The sequence below is a fragment of the Giraffa tippelskirchi genome, chromosome 7 (assembly GCF_054371585.1).
Source record: "Giraffa tippelskirchi isolate mGirTip1 chromosome 7, T2T-mGirTip1v1.2.pri, whole genome shotgun sequence".
NCBI classification, from domain to species: domain Eukaryota; kingdom Metazoa; phylum Chordata; class Mammalia; order Artiodactyla; family Giraffidae; genus Giraffa; species Giraffa tippelskirchi.
Window position 1 is genome coordinate 18,015,088 of NC_137281.1, and position 23,407 is coordinate 18,038,494.

At 50.5% G+C, this 23,407-nt stretch overlaps 1 protein-coding gene across 2 annotated transcripts in view; it reads right to left on the reverse strand.

Annotated features, from left to right (window-relative positions):
- Positions 1 to 23,407, reverse strand: part of CHST8 (carbohydrate sulfotransferase 8) — a 139,440-nt gene that overhangs the window by 68,361 nt on the left and 47,672 nt on the right. For both annotated transcript variants that reach the window (XM_081514350.1, XM_081514349.1), the window contains exon 2: positions 2,875 to 3,089. In XM_081514350.1, coding sequence (XP_081370476.1) covers positions 2,875 to 3,004 — 130 coding nt within the window. In that variant the 5' untranslated portion in view covers positions 3,005 to 3,089. The remainder of the gene's footprint in view (positions 1 to 2,874; positions 3,090 to 23,407) is intronic.

Here is a 23,407-nt window from a genome sequence, read left to right on the forward strand (position 1 = left end):
GATTCTCTGATACCGAAGAACACCTAATCTTAGAACGAAGGCAGGTTAACCAGCAGTGATTTATGTTCCAAAAGGTTTGATCTAAAATATAGCAAACATTTTGGAAAATATTGCTTGGTTTACAAAAGTTGGCAACCCCACAGGATTGCATCTAATGCACAAAGCAGGTGAGATTTGCTGACTGGTCTCTAAGAAGTTCAGGTGCTTTTAAGAGCTGGTAGCTGCATGGGAGAAATCTGAAGGACACTCGAACCCCAAGGGGGACCCCAGGGACCACAAACTGCTAATGACTGTCCGCCTTTTCAAGCTTGTTTCTGCATCTTCACCTGACCACCCTCCCCCTCCCACCTCGGCCAACGCCACCAACAGCGGGTCCTAGACACTCCATTCCCAGGAAAGTTTCTGCTGCTGGAAAAAAACCCAGATGAGCCCGTGGGGAATGTCCTCTGTAGATGTCCCCACCACCTTGCCCAATCTGGATGGCAGGGCAGCCTCCCACGTCTACATCTCCCAGGGCCGAAATCCTGACTTGTCCAGGACTCTTGAGGCCAAACCACCCATGCAGCTGGATACATACACTTTGTAAGCAGTGGTTTCCAACAGATAAATGTAATCAAGGTTTATGTGCGCAGAGAAGACAACAGGATGGGATTGTTTCACTTGAAAGATCAGAAGAAAATTGTAACTAATGTTGTGGAAAATTACTTTGATATTGCTTTCTTGGTACCGAATCACAATTAGGCTGCCATGAGAAGTACAGGGGAAGAATAAATGAATAGTAACAAATCAACACAAACAGCCTGTGTCAGGAACACTTTGCTCAGGGAGAGTAACGTAAGCATTACTTAAAGTTTTATGACTGTTTTTGAGGTGATTTACGTAGAACGTCCAGGTTCTACGTCCAGGTGGTCCGGCTCCATTTACAGCCAGGAGGGAGCTCAAAACCCAAGTGTGCCCCTCACCTGGGTCTGCCAGGTCCTCGCCATCCCCGGCTGCAGGGGGAGGCTCACCTCAGCTTCCCGCCGTCCTGCCTGCCCAGTCTACCCACCCCAGAAACCCTCGCTGTCCGCTGGGTCCCCACTCTACCAGTAATCAAGGTAATCCACATGTGTGTGCACCGGGGTAGTTGTGCAAGGCCACGCCAGCTAGCGAGGACAGGAATCCATGACACAAGATGCAAGGTCTCTGTGTTGTCAGCTGCTGCAGCATGGCAGGGCATGTCGTGGGCACCAGGCAGCGACCCCACTCAGGACGATCACACCGGTCCCCGCAAGACACCACAGATGGGCACCAGGCCCCAGTGGACACCACAGACACAGTCAAGCCTTCTCTCCCAGGCTTGTCCCACAGAAAGCAGACACAGGACCCAAGGACCCTCTGCCCATGTGCGCCCCAACCGCGCCACACACCAAGACGTGCAGAGGACACATGGCGCCAGTTATCCCCAAGCCGCGTCCGAGAGGCCTTTTTCGGGAGCTCGCTCCTGCTCATTCAACACACGACTGCAGAGAACGACTCTGAGCGCTCTGGGCAGCACGGCCCGTGGAGCTAGGTGCCGCTCACAGAGTCGTCGGCCACTCTGGGACCCACGTGAAGCTGCAAAGTCTCCATAGGGGACTGGCTCAGTCACAGGTCTCTGCTTCTGCAGCTGGGAAGCAGCCAGGCCCATCTTCGACAGCCACCTCCGTGGAGAGTCCGGTCCAAGAGTGAGTCAGCACCAGTGACTCACCACCAGCCCCAGGGGGTCTGCCCGGTGCTGGGCTGCTTCTCATTGACGCTCAGGGATGAGAGAAGCAACTCACCAGCCTCTCTCGTCAGAGCCTCCAATAGCAGCTGCCAGGCCCAGCTCTGGCCTCCTGCTCCTTCCACCTTTCCACGTGGCACCTATGGGCCACCAGCCCAAGCTCAGCGTGGATGCAGGCTGCCCTGAACATGTGAGCCGTGGCAGGCCCTGGGCCCTCCCCACTCAGGGCCAGGGACCCCCTAACACTGTGTCCCGCACTCCTGGGCTGTGGGTGGTAGGCAAGGATGGTGCGGGGCATCCCTCTGCCTAACCCTCCAGCCTCCATGCCCCTTTCCTTCTGTCCGTGTCCGGGAGCCCAGGGGTGTCCAGCCATCAAGGACCCTCCCCTAACAAGGCCTCTGTTGTAAATGCAGGTGTTTGGCCTGGCAACTGTGCCTTTCCCTCACAGAATGCCAACGATTCCTGGCCTTGGCCCCACGCTGGCTGCCCTCTCAGTCGGCCATGCTCTCGGGCGCGGCCACGTCCCAGACAGAGGGGCCTTGCCTGAGCGTCCCTCTCCACCTTCTGTCCACCCTGAGGCTCCAGGACCATCTTTTCTGCTCTTCCCTCACTGCCATCCCCGCCTCGGCGAGTCCAGTGGGCTGGGAGGCAGCAGGTGGGGAGGCCAGCAGGAGGCTCTTCAGTTTTACAAAGCCGGGAGGCACTGAGGCACCCCAACTTCCTTGTCCAGGCTGGAGAGGCTGAATTTGAGAGGTTCCCAGCGCTGGGCAGAGAATCAGAGTCCCATTGGGGAGACCTGGGCTCAGGGAGAAGTCACTTGTCCTCTGATATCCCAGACCATGTAGGAGAGGACCCGAGAGGTGGTGGGACCCTGAAATATGAATTTCACCAGAGGCAACGACCAGATGAGAGAGGGGCAGCCTGGTCATCCTTCCCAAGAGGAGTGCATGGGCCAGAGGTCAGAGGTCAGAGGCCAGAACCTTAAAGCTGGTGGCCTGACCACAGATACAGTGCCCCCACACTGGCTGGTGACTGGAACCCCTGCCTTGGCCCCAAGGCAGAGCAGAGGCCTGCACCTCGGGCGGGAGAGCCGGGTCAAGCAGGAGGCGGGGCCGAGCGCGAGGGCTCACCTGGCACCTGGTGGGGGGCGAGCTCCGTGGGGTCCTGCAGGCTGATGAAGAGGAGGAGTCCTGCAGCTCCAAACAGCAGGATGGACGAGAACATGCAAGCCAGTCGCATCGTTCCTGCTCGCGGGGGCATCCGGGGCTCGCTCCGGGGTCACCTCTCGGGTGCGGGAGGCGCGTTCTTCCCTCATTGTCCACACCGGGCGTCCATCAGGCCAGGTCTATGGAGCAGTGGGGGAGAAAGACGGCCCATCACTGAGGCCCAGGGCCCCAGTCACTGCGCGTGACCAAGCGGAGTCCCTGGACCCCTCCACCCTTACTCACATGTGTCCCTTTGACCTTCTCAAGCCCAAGGAGGTGAAGGCTGGTCACCACCTGTGGCCAAGACACCAGCTTCCTGCCAGGGTCTCCTGTATCTGGACCTTTAGAAAAGCCACGGAGAGAGATACTCCCAAGCTCCTGCCCAGGGGGACCCTGGGGTAGACCCTTATCACCCACAGCCAGGGGACAGCAGCCACCTCCTGCACTGTTCAGGCAGGAATTCGGATCCCTGTGGCTCACAACTGGCCCAGTAGACAGGGAAGCTCTTGGTCTGTCTCTGCCTTGGCTCCCGTCCACAGGATGCTGGGGACAAGGGTCTCCACAGAACCAGAAGCTTTGAGAAGGGGCCTCCCAGGCCCAGAGATGTCAGGGACTGAGTGACTCGCCACTGTACCAGCCAGAGCTGTCCCTGCCCCTGACAGACGGAAGGATGAGCTGGGTGGAATCAAAGCCCTGCTGGATAGTCGCACCAACAGGGGCTGAAGTTCCAGCCAGATCACTGTCATCCCAGCTCTCGAAGTGGTCTGGAGCTGAGATGGTGTGGCCAGACCCAGATCTGACAGGTCCCAGGCTCAGAGGCTGTGTCCCTGCAGATGGACAGCTGCTGCTCCGGCCACCGCAGACCCAGGCCATGCCTGTGTGGCTTGCCCCTGCCTTCATTTCCGTTGAAGTAGAGGAAACGCCTGCCAAATATCCCGATACCAACTAGTGACATCAATTGGGTCAGGCTGTGGGTCAAGACGGGGACACCCTGGGACTTCCCTGGTGGCCCAGTGGTTAGGATTTCGATCATCCACAGCAGTGGGCATGGGTTTGACCCCTGGTCAGGAGAACTAGGATCCCGTATGCCATGTGGCGTGGCCAAAAGAAAAAGATGACAGCCCCCCAAGGCCATCTGCCTAAAGGAAAGGTGTAAGTTCCTGCAGTGGGGGGTGGGGGTGGGAGTGTGGTAGGGTGGTTAGAGCAAGCTATCACTTGTTCCCCTTACCTTCACCTGATCCTACCCACCTGGGTACAGGGACATTGCCCTCTTTCTACCTAAGGAGCCCTTTGGGAACTTGGCCCTGCCCAAGGAAGGCTGAGGCCAGGTGGGCAGTCCCCAGTAACTCCTGAGAAGACACAGCAGGGTGCTGATCAGGCCCCAGACCAGATGTGCCACTTAGCACAAGGATGGTCCCTGTCTGGAGTCTCCTTGGCTTGACATTCTGAATAGGGAACCAACCTCTGACCCGCCACCCAGGTGCTGGGGGAGGAAACCCCAGCTTTTGTTCCTCTGTATCCAACCTGAAGGTGGGTCATGAGGCAGGAAGTGATAATCAGAGAAACCCCACCCTCCCCTGCCCAAACACACATTCCCAAGGACTAGACAGTTCTCAGCAAGGCTCTGAGGCTGAGAGTTAAATTGCAGGTTTGGGTTTCTCCCCTCCGCAGTCTCTGTAATTATTTTTTCACTCAGTTAACTTTAATTAACCTGCCCCAGGCCTCCATGCACAGGAATGCGCCTGAATGCCAGGCTCTCTGGGCTGCACGAGCAGGAGTTTCCCAGGACCTCCCAGCTTTCCTGTTTCGGAGGCAGTGCTGACCGGGTGCTGTTTGCCTCTGGCATTGGCTCCGGGGTTCCAGCTGGCCCTGACCTCCCTGCAACAGCCCCTCCCACCCCCACCCCCCTCACTGCAGAGAAAGGCGGCCTCTTCCTGCCAAAACAAGGGATACCCTGCCTCCAGCTTGTGGTGGATGAAAATGGGCAGCAACATGTCCCCAAAGGCTCAGACCCTGAAGCCCCTCAGGATCTGTGGCCTCCCTCTCCATGGCGGCCCCAGATGGGACCATCCTGGGGACATGGCTCATCATTCCGAAAAGACACAGATGCAGGGGTGCAGGCCCCAGGCTCCAGGGAAGGACAAAGCCCACAGCACGCCGATGGCCTGTGGTCTCCCAGGCCCCTCCCTCAGTGATGACAGGCCCTCCATGTGGGACCCACAGGTTGAACCTATAAGCAAGGCCATGGCTATAAGGACACCCAGCTTATGCTGGCCAAGGTGTTGACATACTGCCTGCAGACAAACCAGCCTTCAGAGTGAGACACAAGGTCAGGAAACCAATCTGATCTAGGGTGAATCCCCAAATTAGGACATTTCTTAAGGTGGGGGAGAAGAGAGGAAGAAGAGAAGAAAGGATGGCAAGTCGATGGCCAGCACACATAGTGGCCTGGTAAAACAGCTAATAATGTGTCGCCCAATCTTGGCCCAAAGACTATTTGATGAGAAAAAGGGACTCAGAGGCCCGTGTGATCATTATCGCATTGTTTGTATGGTGGCTGGCACTGCAGAAGTGACTACAGAAGAGCTGGTCAGTTTCCTCTTCTTTCTAATCTGTCACATGGTCACCGTTCAAGCCGGTACAGATTTCCCTCCTCCTCCAGCCACGACCTGTTTTCACTTGTTTCTGAACCAGCCCAAACCAAGCCCACCAACTGGAGCCAGGCTTCCAGCAGCCCATGTGCCTGGAGCCAGGCTGAAGACCACATCCCTGACCCCAAATCTGGAGAGAGAGAACACAGCCCCAGAACCTGCACTTTCACGGTGACAGGAGAATCAACCGTTCAAGCACCTCAGTTTAGAGGCTCTCCTTTTGTTAGCCCCCAGGAGAATATAAGCACTCTCTCTACACCCAGGGAAGCTGGTGTTAGAGCCATGCATGGCTTCCTTTGCCAAGACTTAGCTTCTAAGCTTCAGACCCCAGCATCCACCCCTGCATTGGACCTTTCTCCCAGGGTTGGCTCTCACTGGAGACCATCTGATTAGCTAACTCCCTGCTTCGTGCAAACAGGAATCAAAGGTTAGCCTGCCTCCTCTCCCGGGGGAATGGTTTTCAGCCTGACTGAGTCTTCAAGGCCCCAAGAGGGAAAGAACAATATCACAGAATCTGTAGGAAACTCCTTCCTTTAAAGGGAGGTAGGTGAGAGACCACCAACAGACCACCAGACACTCCAAGACGGTGGGCACATCTGATCCCCTACAGTCCCCACGACAGTCCTTGTCTTCAAAGTCACGTGTTATTTTCAAGGCCACAGGGAGATGCTGTTCAAAGGCCGTCTCCCTCTCCTGCGAGCTGAGCTGCTGCCTGGGGAGGGGACACTACAGTCAAGGCTGGGGGTGGGCTGCCCAGGACCCCACAAACACATTCACAAGCCCCCACTCCCAGCAGGACGGGTATAGGCTCAGCACGCCCTGCATCACACTCCGGCAACATGTGAAGAACCCTCTCCTACTTCCCTTCAAAGATCAGCAGACAAGAAGAAAATTCAAATGATGGGGTGGAAGGGGGAGGGGTGAGGCAAGAGAAATAAACAGCCCATTGAGATTTCAGAAGGTCCTGCCCTCCTCACAGTTCCTAGCGCTCCCGGAGTCTTCTCTCCCTGAGGCCCCGAATGGCGTCACCAAGTTTTACAGGAAGAAAGAGAAATCCAATTAATCTTGTAAACACCTCCTGGGACACAGGGCAGGGCCAAGGATTTCTCCTATTTCCTTATTTATCTGATTTAAAATTTTGTCTCTAGAAAATTCACTTCAGGGCACAAGCAAGGACTTGGGAATTCAGCCAAAATGCACGCACCTCCAGTGGCGAAGGGCCGGCAGGCAGACAGACGGACGGACGGCTCCAAGGACACACTTGGCTGCGGACGCTCCAAGGCCCGGATACTCCCCCCAGTCGCCCAGAGGACCCTCTCAGGCTGTGGAGACCCACCCCTGTGCCCCACTGGAGGCAGGAGGAGGCGTCCAGCCTTGCGCCAGTGGGTGCACCCACTGGCTGTGCGGGCCCTGGGCCCGGGAAAGTTCTCTGTCCAGTCGTGTCCTCCTCGAACCGGCAGGAGCGAACAATGACGTCCCTCCCGGCTGAGGGCTCCAAGAGAAGCTGCTCATCGGGAGAGAGGCTGCTATGGCAACTTGAGGAGAATGGAGCCAGGCATTGCCGTCACCTTGAATCCGGCACCAAGCATTCCGCTATGGCAGCAGAGGGGGCCACGCTTCCAGCTCTGCCCCCACCGAGGCCAGAGCTGGGGCTGACCCACCGGCTTCCCTCCTCAGCCTCCTGGCCTCGGTAATTCATTTGCTCTTTGCTGAAACAAAGCACACAGCCCAGTCCCCTGAGAACACCACCTCCATCTGTTTTGTCAGAGTTCTTCCCTGTGTTCGGCTCCTGTTCACTTCTGAGATGGGGTTCTTCTCGAATTCAGCTCATTAAAATCCTGCAGCTAATTAAAACTGCTCTAATGGCAGCAGTGGTGGCAGCCGCAAACTCTGGGACGAGTCCTTCCAGTTTTTATGCACAGGCATAAAGTTGCAATGCTCTATGAGGATGACGGATGGCTGCAAGGGCTCAAGACTCTGAGGCAGGGTTGCAGACTCCTGCCTCACCGGTGACACAGCGGAGCGCTGACCTGGGTCCTGAAATGGGCAGGGCCCAGCCTTGGCACACCTGGGCAGGCACGACTGCACCCCATTCCTGGGGGAAGCAATTTACTTGATAACCACTCCCTCGTTACAAGGCAGGGATTCCCTCCAATCTCCCACGCTGTCTGCAAGGGGAGAGAAAGGTGACTCTTAGGCAAAGGCCAAGGTACGAATCAGGTTCAAACAGCCCCAAACTTTGTCCTCACAGCCCCACTAGGAACACCACAGCCCAGCTTCCCACCACTGCTCATACAAAGAGGATGAAGGGAAGCCTGCAAACACACAGCCACGGCAGGAGGGTCCCAAGAGCCTGGCCAAGATGTCACAGGCTGCAGTGTCCTCCACTGCTATTAGGAAGAAACCACACTATGGGTGTCATCTCTGCCCAGAACTTATATTTGTAGGGTACTTTATTACAGTGGAACAGGGTATGGAAAAATAATCCTACAGGTAGAAAAACTGACTCCCTCCCCAACAACTTGCAGGAGTACCCTCAATCTTGTGAACCCGGGGATCTCAGTTACAGCCCTTCCTCCACTATGTGGAGAGCATTCTCATGCCTGTTTTGGACTCTTTGCTCATCTTTGTATTCCTAGCACTTAGCATAGTGCCTGGCACAAGTGATCAATAACCTTTGCCACATGTTGAATGAGTGTGAGTTAATAGAGGTGATTGGACCATCTGGAGAGAGGCACTCCATGAACCTGGAATTTTAAAAAGGTCATTTCTGTTTCAGGGAGCTGAGGGTCTGTTTTGATCAGATCTGGGCTGGAATCAGGTTCAACAAGTAGTCCAATCCTATGACTGAAGAAGAGACAAGGAATTGAGCTTCACTAGGGAACCCGATGGAAACTGACAGCTCCCAAACACCCCAGGCACACTCACCACCAGAATGCCACTTTTGTATCTTCATGGTTTCAAAACATGGGGCTTGAAGACCAATATATTTGTAGAGGTAAATGATGACTCTATATGTATGAGTATATTAGAACACACAACACAAACAAATATATGTCATTTAGATACTGTAAAATGGATGATTCTCAAACCTTTAAAATATAGTACGATGCAAGGGAACTCCCAAACAAAACTGTAGTTTGCATTGGTCAGTCAGTTCAGTCACTCAGCTGTGTCCAACTCTTTGTGACCCCATGGACTGCAGCACACCAGGCTTCCCTGTCTGCCACCAACTCCTGGAGGTTGCTCAGACTCATGCCCACGAGTTGGTGATGCCATCCAGCCATTTCATCCTCTGTTGCCCCCTTCTCCTCCTGTCTTCAATCTTTCCCAGCATCAGCGTCTTTTCTAAGGAGTCAGTTCTTCGTATCAGGTGGCCAAAGTATCGGAGCTTCAGCTTCAGCATCAGTTCTTCCAATGAATATTCAGGACTAATTTCCTTTACGATTGACTGGTTTGATCTCCTTGCAGACCAAGGGACTCTCAAGAATCTTCTCCAACACCACAGTTCAAAAGCATCAATTCTTCAGTGCTCAGCTTTCTTTATGGTCCAACTCTCACATCCATATGTGACTACTGGAAAAACCATAGCTTTGACTAGACAGACCTTTGTCAACAAAGTAATGTCTCTGCTTTTTAATATGTTGTCTAGGTTGGTAATAGCTTTTATTTCAAGGAGCAAGCATCTTTTAATTTCATGGCTGCAATCACCATCCGCAGTGATTTTGGAGCCCCCCAAAATAAAGTTTCTCACTGTTTCCATTATTTCCCCATCTATTTGCCATGAAGCAATGGGATCAGAAACCATGATCTTATTTTTCTGAATGTTGAGTTTTAAGCCAGTTTTTTCACTTTCCTCTTTCACTTTCATCAAGAGGCTCTTTAGTTCTTCACTTTCTGCCATAAGGGTGGTGTCATCTGCATATCTGAGGTTATTGACATTTCTTTCAGCAATCTTGATTTCAGCTTGTGCATTTTGAGTGATGTACTCTGCATATAAGTTAAATAAGCAGGATGACAATATACAGCCATGATGGACTCCTTTCCCAATTTGGAGCCAGTCCATCATTCCATGTCTGGTTCTAACTGTTGCTTCTTGACCTGCATACAGATTTCTCAGGAGGCAAGTAAGGTGGTCTGGTATTCCCATCTTTTTCAGATTTTTTCACAGTTTGTTCTGACCCACACAGTCAAAGGCTTTGGCATAGTCAGTAAAGCAGAAGTAGATGTTTTTCTGTAGTTCTTTTGCTTTTTCTATGATCCAACACACGTTGGTAATTTGATCTCTGGTTCCTCTGGCTTTTCTAAATCCAGCTTGAACATGTGGAAGTTCTTGGTTCACGTACTGTTGAAACCTAGCTTGGAGAATTTTGAACATTACTTTACTAGCATGTGAGATGAGTGCAATTGTGTAGTAGTTTGAGCATTCTTTGGTATTGCCTTTCTTTGGGATAGGAATGGAAACTGACCTTTTCCAGTCCTGTGCCCAATGCTGAGGTTTCCAAATTTGCTGATATATTGAGTTCAGCACTTTCACAGCATCATCTTTTAGGACTTGAAATAGCTCAGCTGGAATTCCATCATCTCCACTAGCTTTGTTTGTAGTAATGCTTCCTAAGGCCCACTTGACTTCACATTTCAGGATGTCTGGCTCTAGGTGAGTGATCACACCATCGTGGATATCTGGGTCATGAAGATCTTTTTTGTATGTTCTTCTGTGCATCTTTTTTTTTTTTTTTTTACATGAGAACCCCATGAACAGTAGTTTGCATGGGTTGATCAAAAACCAGTGAAAGCAATTCATGGTATAATATGAATGAACCTTGAGGACATTATGCTATGTGAAAGGAGCCAGTCACAATAGGACAAATACTGTATGATTCCATGTAGACAAACTCAGAGACAGGAAGTAGAATAGTGGTTACCAGGGGCTGCAGGGGAGCGAGGAATGGGGAATTATTACTTAATGGGGACAGACTTTCAGTTGGGAAAGATGAAAAAAGTTCAGGAGATGTGTAGTGGTGATGGCTGCACAACAATGTGAATGTACTTAATGCCTTTGGACTTAAAAATGGTTTAAATGGTGTACATTATGTTTATAAATAACAATAACAATATTAATTTTACTGCAATCAAAAATCAATGAAAGCAAACTGAGCTAAAATCACTATCTTATCATTTCACTCATCCCACAGGTGCAGGCCCAGGAGCTAAGAAGGACCAGAATTGTCAAGTTCATGCCTGTGTGAAACATGATCAGGATATAGATGAAATAGGTTTACAAGCCCACGCAGCCCCCTCCCCCAAAAGTGGCCAGATGTCATGGGATGCAAGCAAGGCTCAGAGCAGGAAGCCCAGGTTCTAGGCCTGACTTCCCCTCCAATTTAACTGTTGACCCTTAGGACTTGATTTGCCTAATCTTGGAATCAATCTGCATCCAAAATATGCACTGTAGATGAGTTTCCATGTTCCTTGCAGCTCTAGGGTGTGCCTAACATGTCTTGGAGAACAGAAAGACATCTTGTGAATTTTATTTGCATGAGGCCACTTTCAGGCAGAGCAGGTGGCACTCTGGTGAGATGTCCCTCACCCACACCTGCTGACTGTCCCTTGCCACAAATCTGGGTCAATGCTGTGTCTTTATGGACCAAAGCTGCCAAACTGTTTCCCTTCAAGATAATCTTCTCCTTATTGTAAAGGACAAAGGACCCTCATGCAAGTGTCAAACTGGAAAATATGTCCTCAGGTTCTTTCTGGTCCACAGTCATGCTTCCCTGAGGGCTGCCTGGTTGAGGTGAGTCTCTCCTGGGTCCACTCTACCTAGGTGACCACTGCTCTATGTTTGAACCCATCAAGTCCAGCTGGGACAGTGCCTCATTTAATGATAAAAATAATTTTAAGGCAGAAGTCTAGAAGTCTAAACGGGGCTAATGATTTAAGTCCCACCATATCCATGCTCACTGTTGTCATTTAAAAATCTTTAATCTTTAAAGAATGTAAAAGTGCAACATGAGGCATCCTTGTGGTGATAGAAATGCCCTCTATTTTGACTGTATCTATGTCAACATTCTTCCTGGGATACTACACTGTAGTTTTACAAGACATTACTATTGGGGGAAACAGGATAAAGGGTACACAGTATTTCTCTGTATTACTTCTTACAATCATATGTTAATCTATAATTATTTCAAAATAAGAAGTGTAATTAAAAAAACCAAGCACTTGAAAGTTACTGGCCTTTCAGCTCATGCATAATGGAAGCCAAATTCTAATGTTGTGCATGTAAATAATAGATAACATTTTCATGGATCAGCGCCATCCTCTGTTGTATAAGAAACACTTTAAAGGTAAGAGAATATGCCTTTAACAGGAAAATTTGATGTGTTAGCAACTACTGGTTGATCTTTGTGCATTTTTCAATTGCAAATTGCACTTTAAAAATGCAAACAATTATTAATATTGATTTGGACTAAAACAATATTGAATTTCAATATATTTCCAGCTCTTTTATGAATTACCCTGCGGATACGTGGTGATTATGATAAAAGAGTATTTGCATGCTCAATTTCTTTTCAGTGAGGAACCTTGAAGAGGGCTGATGTGATCCATGGATAATGAACTTCACAGGGACAAGGCTGGCTCCAGAGTCCTCTGCCAAGTCCTCCAACTTAGCAGCTGGAATGAACTTTCAGGGCCACTTTCCCCTCTGGACTTTATCCAAACCAGTAATACAAAGCACAGGCTATGAACAACTGCTTTGCAAGGCTTGGAATGGGACTTAGCATCAGTTTTTGTTTCTTTTTTAGGTTTCTAAAAATTTATTTACGGTTATTTGAAGGATAATTGCTTTACAGTATTGTATTGGTTTCTGCCAAACATCAACATGAATCAGCCATAGATATACCTATGTCCCCATAGATATACCTCCCTCCAACCTCCCTCCCCATCCACTCTCTAGGTTGTTACAGAGCCCTGGTTTGAGTTCCCTGAGTCATGGAGCAAATTTCCATTGGCTATCTATTTTATCCCAGCAGAGCCTGTCCTCATCCTGTTGGGGCTTCTCTGGTAGCTCAGATGGTGAGGAATCTGCCTGCTAAAGCATGAGGCCCTGGTTCGATTCCTGGGTCAGGAAGATCCCTTGGAGAAAGGGTAGGCTATCCACTCCAGTATTCTTGAGCTTCCCTGGTAGCTCAGATGGTAAAGAATCTGCCTGCAATGCAGGAGACCTGAGTTTGATCCCTGGGTCAGGAAGATCCCCTGGAGGAGGGCATGACAACCTACTCTAGTATTCCTGCCTGGAGAATCCCCATGGACGGAGGTGCTTGGTGGGCTACAGTCCATGGGGTTGCAAAGAGTTACACAAGACTGAGAGATTAAGAACATCTATTTTACATATAGTAACATATGTTTCCCTGTTACCTTCTCCATATACCCCACCCTCTCCTTCCTACCCCACTTCCCATGTCCTTAAGTTTGTTTTCTATGTCTGTGTCTCCACTGCTGCATTGCAAATAATTTCAGCAGTATCGTCTTTCTAGATTCCATATATATGCTTTAGTATGTGATATTCATTTTTCTCTTTTTGAGTGTCAGTTTTTAAGAGAAAAGGAATAGACATTTGTCATGCTTTGTTAGTGTTCCAGGCATTATGCTGGGTACTACATAAACATCCCATTTAGCTTTCACACAATAACCTCTTGAAGTGGAAATCTTTATCGTTGTTTGTCACAGGATTGGTTCTCTGTAAGAAGAGGTCGAGACAGAGTTTGGGGTGCAAGATGTTTACCAAGGATCAATATCTATGAGGAGAAAAGAGAGGAAGGGGAAGTGAGTAGAAGGAGAAGTCGGTCAGGGATGCAGGTCCAACAAAGCCTGGATGGGAGCTCAGGAGTGGCTGTCACTGTCAGAGCACCCAGCAGCCGGTAGAAATGGCTGTGCCTGTATGCTTCCACATGATTCGGCAGCTGGATGCAGGGTGCCCAGGGAAGAGCACGACCTGGGATGAGGCAGTCTCCTGCAGATCCTTAGCGAGCTTACAGCTGACACCCCTGTCCCATGGGTGGCCAGAGAGTCCTTCCTGGAAAGGGGTTGAGGAAGCATATCTCCAAGTCCTCTGCTCTGTTCTACAAATGATAAAATTAAGACCCAGAGAGACTAAACATTCTCAAGGTTACACAGTAAATAAACCACCCCGGATCTCTTTGACTCGCTTCTTCCAAACAAAAGCGTAGATCAGACTGTCCTGACCTTCAGTTACTGAGACACAAGGGTTTGAAAGTCTCCCGAGGAACATGCAGAAAGTTTGACTGCGTAAGCAGATACCTTCATTTCACCTCTACTAACATCACTGCAACACACACACATGTGCCTGGGCGCGCACGCGCACACACACACACACGCTTACTTTTTGGCAATTATCTCATTGCTAATGGTAGGCGGGGATGTGGATTATTTGGGTTAAAAGTTCCCCTGACAGTACAGCCTGGAGAGCATCTCCCAGCCCCCCTCCTCCAGCAGAGCTGTCGGATCTTGCCAAGAGCAGCGGACGATGTATGAAGCTGCATGGCCTCCTTATACTTTTAGAAAGCACTGAGCTGTTCACATTTTCCAGCTGCTCTGACATCCAACAGCCACAGCAGGGAAAATTACAGGGAGGAAAAGATTGCATATTTACTTCGCAAAATGGAGAGTTGGGGTATAATATGGACCGAAAGGAGTGTATGAGTAAACCCAGAACGCCCTGGCCCCTGGCAGGGTGCAGCCACAGCCAAGTTGCAAACGGCAATCCATAGACTCCAGAGGAGAAGAGAATGGCAAGGAGGGCTGGCTTCCTTCCAGGGAATCCCTCTCCCTGTGCTGCCCCCAGAGGACTTGCCTTTGTGTTCCCAGCTGCCAAAAGTGCCTGGCACAATGGAGGTATTTGGGCAACATGTGGTGAGTGATGAAAGGTTAGGAAGAGGAGGGAGGAAGGGAAGGAATGATTGTACACTAAGGCCAGCTGAGTCCTTCTGAAGTCGAGGTCATGTGAAGCCTGGCAGGTGTCCCCTGGGTGTCCTGTGGGACCAGGCTGGCCTTTCTGAGCTGGCTCTAGGGCTGACCACAACATTCTTGATTTTTACTAGTCCAGCATGACTGTCTCTGGATTTCTCAGAACAGGCTGGCTCCTTCCAACCTGAGGGCTCAAAGACCAAGAATATGGCAGAACAATCAAGTCTATTGGCTCTGCCCTGGTTGTTGTGTGGGGAATCGGGTCTCTCTCAGGCTCTCAGGAAGAGGCCAAGACTGTGAGTGACCTGGAAGTTCTAATGAGTGGCGATGCATCAGGTAGGAGCCTGCCTTCTTCATGCGCTTCTGCCTCATCTCTCCTTCCACTTGACTTCCCGTATTTCAAGTCTCCTCCCCCTCGATGCCTTCCCCCTCTTTCATCACAGAGTGCTGGAAAACCATAAATTTAGGACCAACCTCCACTCCCTTCCTTTCCCCCTGACATCCAACTGTAGACTTGGTCCACTGCACCTGTCCTGTTTTCCAGCCTCTCAGGGTGGCCGATTCAGCACTGGGGTCATGGACAGCTCCCTACCTCCATCCTAGTCCCCGTAGTGCATTTGCTGTCCTTCCCTGTTTGAAACCATCTGAGCGCTCCCAGTTCCCCTGTGGTCCAAGTTTAAATGTCTCAGCATGTCCCACAAGGCCTGTGAGTACCCACTCTCATCTCTTACCATTTCCTGACAGCTCCCAGGCCAGGCAAGGCATCTACCTTGTATGTTTTAAAGAGGCCGCGGACTTTCCTCCAACACAAGTTAACAGCGAGAAGTTAGTGTAGAGAAAAGATCATTGGACTCCTAAGTGTCTGCCACTTAGCATTAAATTTTCTCCCTGGGAGACTTTGGGCATCATTATTTTACATTTCTGAGCTTCAGTTTTCCCAATCAGGAAGTCAGTCTCTGGGAGACTGACAGCATAAGGCTCTCTGTGAAGATTCCTGCTGTGATGGGATGCTGCTCCCATCACAGCAGGTGATGGGGTGATGGGGTGAAGGAAAGAGGCTCAGGGCAGGTGGAGTGGGTTGCTGGTCCCTGTTCCTTCCCTGTGGGGCAGATGATCCCCATGGTTGATCTTGCCCCTCTCTCCAAATGGTTCTGTTGACTTTTTTGCTTACCTTGAACAACCTACAAGGCAAGGGTGGGGGGTGGGGATGGGTCTGGCTTTTCTCTCCCTGAGCCTGTAACCTCTTTTCTGAAGTCTTGAGTCATGGATGTCCTCATCTTTCAGTCTCAAGGGCACAGGCAGGAAAGGGTTAAACCTTTACAACCCTGGACATGCCATGCTTGCCAGGCGGGAATGGTGGGCAACATCCAGTGAACTGAGAATGTCTGAAAGCAGAATGGTATCCACACAGGCCCCATGTTGTGCCCCGTATCACTTTGTACATGAAGGGGCACTTGAGTCCTGACTCTCTACAGGTTGCTAGAAACAGGAAGACACAGGTGCAAATACATATTTTTATGATATGAGACTCAGACTGGCCAATCGATGGTCTTCAGTGAAGCTTTGCTTAAAGCAGCCCATTTCCTAAAATGGGCTTTCCTGATGGCTCAGATAGTAAAGAATCTGCCTGTAATGCAGGAGAACCGGGTTCTATCTCTAGGTTGGGAAGATCCCCTGAAGGAAGGCATGGCAACCCACTCCAGTATTCTTGCCTAGAGAGTCCCATGGACAGAGGAGCCTGGTCAGCTACAGGCCATAGGGTCAAATAATCCTATGAAATTTCAATATGAAAATTCTTTTTTAAATGACCATGGGTAGTGGATCAAATCTTCAGATTTTCCTGTTTGTAAACTTGGATTTTTAACTTGAAATTTCCTGATTCTCCAACTGGCAAGCAATGTACATTTTAAATATAAACGAGCCAATAAAAAACCCATATTCAAGTTGGATTTGGCCTGGGCTCCACTACTGCTACCCATGCCGTGAAAGGCAAAGCCTGGATTAAAGAAAAGCACCTGATCACTGGATAAAAATGATGCCTAACAGTTCAAGGAATTTTGTGCAAGATCAGCTACGGGGAGAAAAAGCTTATGAGTCAGTCACATTGGAGTGAAGCTGCAGCAGCCCTGCTGGTCAGGAGTGGCTTCCTACAGCTCTGTAATGCTCTGCCATCCATCCTACAGCCTGGATGGCACTCAGGCAGAAACAGGGGCTTCCAGCCCAGAGCATCTATCTCTTCCTGGAGGACAGTCACTGTGGTGGGACAGGGGAGTCATGACGCAGGATCCCCGCTGAGTAGTGGCACACACACAGATTCACATTCAAATGTGCCTGTTATGTATTGAATGGTGTCCCTCCCCCCACCTCCCCAGTTCATAGGTTGAAGTCCTAATCCCTAGTACCTCGAAATATGACCTTATTTGAAAAGAATGTCATTACAGAGGTAATGAATTAGAATGAGGTCACACTGGAGAAGGTGCACCTCTAATCTAACAGGACTGATGTTCTTGTAAAAAGGGGAAATCTGGACACAGACATGCACACGAGGAGATACCCTGAGGGGATAAAGGCAGAGATTTACAAGCCAAGGGGACGCCAAAGACTGCAGGCAATCCCCCAGAGGCCTGGAACAGACTCCTCCTCACCATCCTCAAAGGGAACCACTTTGATCTCAGACATCTGGACTCCAGAACTGAGAGCATGTTTTGGTTGTTTAAGCACCCCCTGCCCATGGTATTCTGTTACGGCAGCCTCAGCAAAGGAATATACCCCTGTGGCAGAAGGCTCAACCCTCACCTACAGGGCAGCATCCTTGGTGGGAGAGGGAGGAGCTGGGGTGTTGCCAGGAGACGGGCTCTCGCCTGGTTCAGCGGTTGCCATCAATTGTGTGCAGTGTCAGGCTCAGCATTTGCCATGATCCCTGTGATAACCAGCACGTGTTTGGAGGTGAATAATAGAAAACCCCAGCTTGGTGGGAATCTCAAAGTTTCACGGTGTCACCAGGACTCAGGTCCTTCCTGGGGCCCTACTCCTCTACAAGCACTGTAAGGGTCCCTGAGACAGGGTTTACCCTCAGATGGCTCCTTCATGGTTGTATGATGGCTGAACCATGGTCCAGCTTGCAGCCATCCTCATTACAACAGGACAGAGAGAGTCCCATCCCCAACTGAACCCTGAGCAGATGACACCTCTGGGACTGGCAGAATGCCCTCTGTTGGTGGATGCAGGCCTGGGTTTCCTGGAACCAGTGGAGGTGAAACTAGCCTCCCAGGAACTGAGGGTGGGTTGAGTCCCTCCCAAACTCAAAGACCAGGGAGCAAGAGGTGGGGGGAGGGGTGACCTGGACCTGGCTACTGAGTTCACTGCACAGTTATCGCCTGTGCTCCAAACAAAAGCTCTGTGAACAACTATACCTTCATTTTAATGATGAGGAAACAGAGAGGCTGAGTAACTTACCTAAGGCCACACTGCTAGGAACGGGTGGTCAGATTTGAATGTAGGTCTAAGTTCAAAGAACGTGCGCTCCACCACTCCTCCTGTTGACCCTGGAATCAACCCTGCCTGTGACTGAGGAAGGCACATTCCAGACACTCACCAGCACAGACCTGTATTGGTCGGGCGTGGGGGCAGAGGAAGGGGGGTGATCAGGGCTGCTCTGCTGCTCTCAGGACCCCTCTCTAAGCCACACCCTGCCTGCAACACTGGCCTACTGGCTCCCAAGCAGACACTTGAGACACAGTGAGAGCTTGAGGGACCACAAGAGCGAGGAAGGGGGTCCTCGCTCATGCATGAATGCGTCTATGACTACATGTGTGCCCATACATGTGTGAACAGGCAGACCTGTCTCTGTGACTCCGGCCTGTGGATGGAGTGGGTGAAGGCCCATGTACGAGTGCTTGGATGAATATGTACATGAGTAGACATGTGCATGGATGTGTGTGCCCATGTGTGTGGGATCCAGAACCTCTCACCTCCCTGCCCTGTGGTCACCAGCTGGGGAGCCATCCAGCTGCAGCCCAGGCCGTTCCCAGTGCCTGGACAATGACCGCAGCAGCCCTCACTCCCAGCTCAGCTGTGCTCCCCTACCCCAACTGCTGCCTGGGGTCAGGCCTCCTCCCTGGCAAAGGAGAACAAGGCTCCCTTTTCTGCAGGGCCCAGAGGGAAGGTGGTGAGAGGCTGGGCTGAGGGGGAGCACTCAGGGGTGGCAGCCCAGCAGGACCATCTGCCATCTGTGTGGTACCCCCCCTCCCCCTTCCATCTTCCTTCCGCCTCAGGGTGCATCACTCTGGCGACCCTTGGGAATTGGAAGCTAATTTTCCACGATCATTAGAGATGGAAAGACCTCAGGTTCTGCCTTTAATTAAAGTCAAACGTGGGGCTGAGGAGACGCGCTGCACGCAGGCATCCTCTTCTCACTTGTAAAAGCCATATGCAAATAATTAAGCCAGGCATGGAAGCCATAATTAAAAATTTCACAAACCCCCTCATTAGCTGAGCAGCCTGCATAGAGGAGTGGAACTGCCGTGTTGGTGGCAGCTCCAACAGATGGTTAATTGGGGCTGGGGGGGACAGGAGGGCTGCCCCTAGGTGACCGTGCACCTGGCAACGAGCTGACAGGGCTGCTGCCCTCCCAGACCAGCAGTGATGACCCCTCGCCTTTGTCGAGGAAGCTTCCAGCCAAGGACCAGGGCTCCCAGAGTAATGTGGGTGAATCCAAACATCCATCCACCTATCCCAGGGCGAAGAGGACCACAACACAGGACCCTGGTTCCCAAATCTCACAGCCTCTCTGGTTCGAGTCCTCAGGTGTGCAGCTAGAGACTAGAGATTGCTCCAGCTGGATGTCATCGAAGCCCCTCCCCTCCGTGTGTCCAAGAGGGTGGTGGGACCCTTGGATGGAGGCAGGCTCAGCAGACCGCTTCTCTCTCCCAGCAACTGCATGTGCAATGGCCCTTAATCCTCCTCTATGCACACAGATGTCCCCAGGCCTGGGGGCCACTGTGCAGTGAATGATCTATCTGAAGACAGAGGCCTCAGATAGGATACCCCTAAACATCCCAGAAGCACTCCATCAGCCCCAGTTTCAGTCAGCATCTGGACAGCTGTGAGTGGGGTGACATGGCAACCTCGTGGTCCCAGTCATTCTCTGGCTCTCTCTCCCCTCCAACCCCCAAGCCTCAGCCCCTGTAGACATTTGGTCCACCTTGTGTCCTCAATTGATCCTGCCCAGCCGGTCACCGCAGGCATAATCTCCACGTGTTCTCTCACACTGCCAAATGAATATTCACTTGTCACAATCGCCACCACTTGTTTTCCGTCCTGCCTGATCAATGGCACTCCTCTGAAGGAACTGTACTTTCCAGAGGCATTGGTCAACCCCTGGGAAGCTGCCCATCGAGCATGGGGAACAGGATCTGTCCTCCTGGCTGTGACCAGCCCTCCTCACCTGTAGACCACCGGCCGTAGCCGTCACAGTGTCTACGCAGTTGGCTCTCAGAAACTGGCTCTCCTTTTGTGGATTTGGGGATCTTATGGAGCCACAGGAAGTCACAGAGCCGAGATCTGAGCTCTGTCCTGCTCAGGTCAATCTCAACCCAGAGGAGCCCCCATCTGAGCTTTTCACCAGGTGCCTGAACTCAGCCCTTTCCACTTTCCTGGTGGCTCAGGAAACATCATTCCTCTTTCCGTCTCTCCTCTGGAGAACAGAGGGGACGTGAGTCCTTCTGCCAAGGGCTATCAGACACATCCCTTACCCCTCAGCGTCCTGCTTCTGGACACTGGCCCAGTGCAGCCTTACTCTTGTTTCTCGGCTGTCCCCAACATGCTTTGATGAGCAGTTCTGCAAGTCAGCTCAGGGTCCCTTCAATTCGCTCACCCTCCAAGTCAAGCTGCCCTGACGGTCAGAGCCCCTGCCCCACCTTCTCCTTCTGTCCCTCTGTTACTGACCAGGGTTCTTGGCTTTCTTCATTCAACAGAAATTGATAAGACCAGACAAGAAATTCATGCAAGGCTTTACTGGGGCCCCTGCTGCAGCGAGGGGGAGCGAGCTGTTTCCTTATATGGGGTGAGGGTAGGGGTGGGTTTAGGAGTCGGGCCAGAGGGGTGGCTTAGGTGGTTTGCACACTCCTTCAGTGATGTTGTGTGCAGGGGCATGCACAATACCCTGCTTTTGCTCCTGGATCTTCAGAGTGGTAGTTGGGTTTTTTGGTCTTTTTTTATCTTGTTGTCCATAATTTGCCCCAACTTCACAAGCACACAATTAGTTTTAGTCACTTATAGTTTCCTTGAATTTTGTTGCTCCAGGAGATATTTGGCCCGGTGCAAGCACTGTAAGGGTCCCAGATCTCAGGTCCCAGCCTGTTTCAACTCCACATCCCCCAGTTACAAATGCATCTCCCTAAGAATCTGAAACTGAAGCTCCAATACTTTGGCCACCTTATCCAAAGAGCCTGGTGCTCATTAGAAAAGACCCTGATGCTGGTAAAGAGTGAAGGCAGGAGGAGAAGGGGACGACAGAGGATGAGATGGTTGGATGGCATCACCAACTCAATGGACACGAGTTTGAGTACGCTCTGGGAGATGGTGAAGGACGGGGAAACGTGGCATGCTGCAGTGCACGGGGTCACAAAGAGTCGGACACAACTTAGTCACTGAACAACAACAAGAACCTGAACTTTTAGCCCCTGACACAGGATGGTACACAGAAGTAATTCATTAGGATGGGATGTATCCCACTAATACAAACCATGTATAAATCTTACTTTTTGACCCAGTTTGATTCTTCAAAATTCATTGTGAAACATTTCAGACAGACAAAAAATATATTAAAATAATATAAAGAACAACCAGTATACTTACCCTCAACTTAAAGAGTATGACAATTACCAATATTTGGAGCCTCTTTTGTATTCCTTCCTACTACTTAACCCCTCCATTCCCTCCAGAGGTAACCACATATGTAATAAATATTTAATGAGCACCTACTATGTGCTTGGCACTGCTCTAGGCAACAGGGATGTGCTGGTGAACAAACCAAAGATTCTGCCCTTGTAGAATTACATTCCAATCAGGGCTTCCCTGGTAGCTCAAATGGTAAAGAATCTGCCTGCAATGCAGGAGACCTGGGTTTGATCTCTGGGTCGGGAAGATCCCCTGGAGAAGGAAATGGCAACCCACTCCAGTATTCTTGCCTGGAAAATCCCATGGACAGGGAAGCCTGGTGGGATATAGTCCATGGGGTCTCAGAAGAGTCGGACATGACTGAGTGACTAACACACACACACACAGGAAAGAGATAGTGCTACCAAAATAATAAATTAGTAAATTACAAATAATACTAGAGGGTGATAAATGCTATGGAGAAAAGGAAAATAGCAGGGTGAAGGGGATAGGGGGGTTGGAGGCTAGAGGTAGTCTCAAGACCTAAGTATGTGAGTGGAGGTTTCATTGAGAAGTGGCATTTGAACCATGCGGATATCTAGGGAACAGCCTGTGCAAAGGCCCTGGGGTGGGAGCATTCTTGACACCCAGTGTGCTGGGAAAAGTGAACATAATGAAGGTGAAATGAGATAAGGTAAAAGAAGTAATAAAGGGCCAATCATGGGGCACTGAGGGCTTCTCAGGTGGCACTAGTGGTAAAGAACCTGCTTGCCAATGCAGGAGACATAAGAAACACAGATTCAATCCCTGGGTCAGGAAGATCCCCTGGAGGAGGGTATGGCAACCCACACCAGTATTTTTGTCTGGAGAATCCCATGGACAGAGGACCCTGGCAGGCTACGATCCATAGAGTCGCAAAGAGTCAGACATGACTGAAGCGACTTAGCACACATGGACCACTGAAAGGATGTTGGCCTTGACTCAGTGAGCTGGGGAGAGAAGAAAGACATTATCTGACTTGATTTCAGCAGGACCCCTCTGGCCATGTAGGTAGGTAGGCAAGGGCAGAAGCAAGCAACAGGCAATCATAATAATTCAGGTGAGAAATTTCAGCTGCAACATGAAAATCCATGTCTGCCATTCTCATGAGAACTGGCACTTTTAGAAGACAGCTTTATTATGATGTTGAAAATTACATGTTTTTATTCTGATGCTTGGATATCACTCTGTGTCTCAGGTCCACTTGCTGAGCTTTTCTCATGTGAGTATTCTGGATCCTGAAAAAAACTGTAAGTTACTTTCACATCAAGCCTGGCCCTCCCAGCTGGTTTTCATACCCAGCAGTGCAGGAAACTCAGCTGCCTGGTATATGTGAGCAAAATGGAAATGAGATAATGAGATGTACAGCGATGACTGAGAGGGCCCAGAGTGGCCAGGTTGCTTGGGTCCAAATCCCAGCTCCATCACTCATCTGTTCTGTAGCCTTTGAGCAAGTGACTTAAGTTCCCTGTGCCTCAGTTTTCTCATCTGCAAAGTGGGGGTAATAATGGTTGCCTCCCCAAATTGTTATAAGGACTAAATGGGCAATAAAGGTGATGCTCTTAGAGAAGTGCCTGGCACAAAGAGAGTGCTCCATCATGTTAGTGGCTGCTTTGGGGAAGACAAACAGAAATCCCCAAAAGTGCTTCTTGCCAGGCAAATCCATCAACCTGGACCCAAAGAAAAAATTCCTTCTAGCAAAGCCTGAATATCAGCAAGAAATGGGAGCTGCGGAAGCTTCCAACAGGGGTCTCTGAGAAATGTCTCAGGGACTAAGGCTATAGGCAGACCTACAGAAAAATGTGATGTTCCTGGAAAGGGCTTCCATGAAACTGGCCCTCGAGCACTTCATCAAGAAGGGAAAACGAGCAGCTGTTCCAAGCACTAAGCCTCTGCAACCT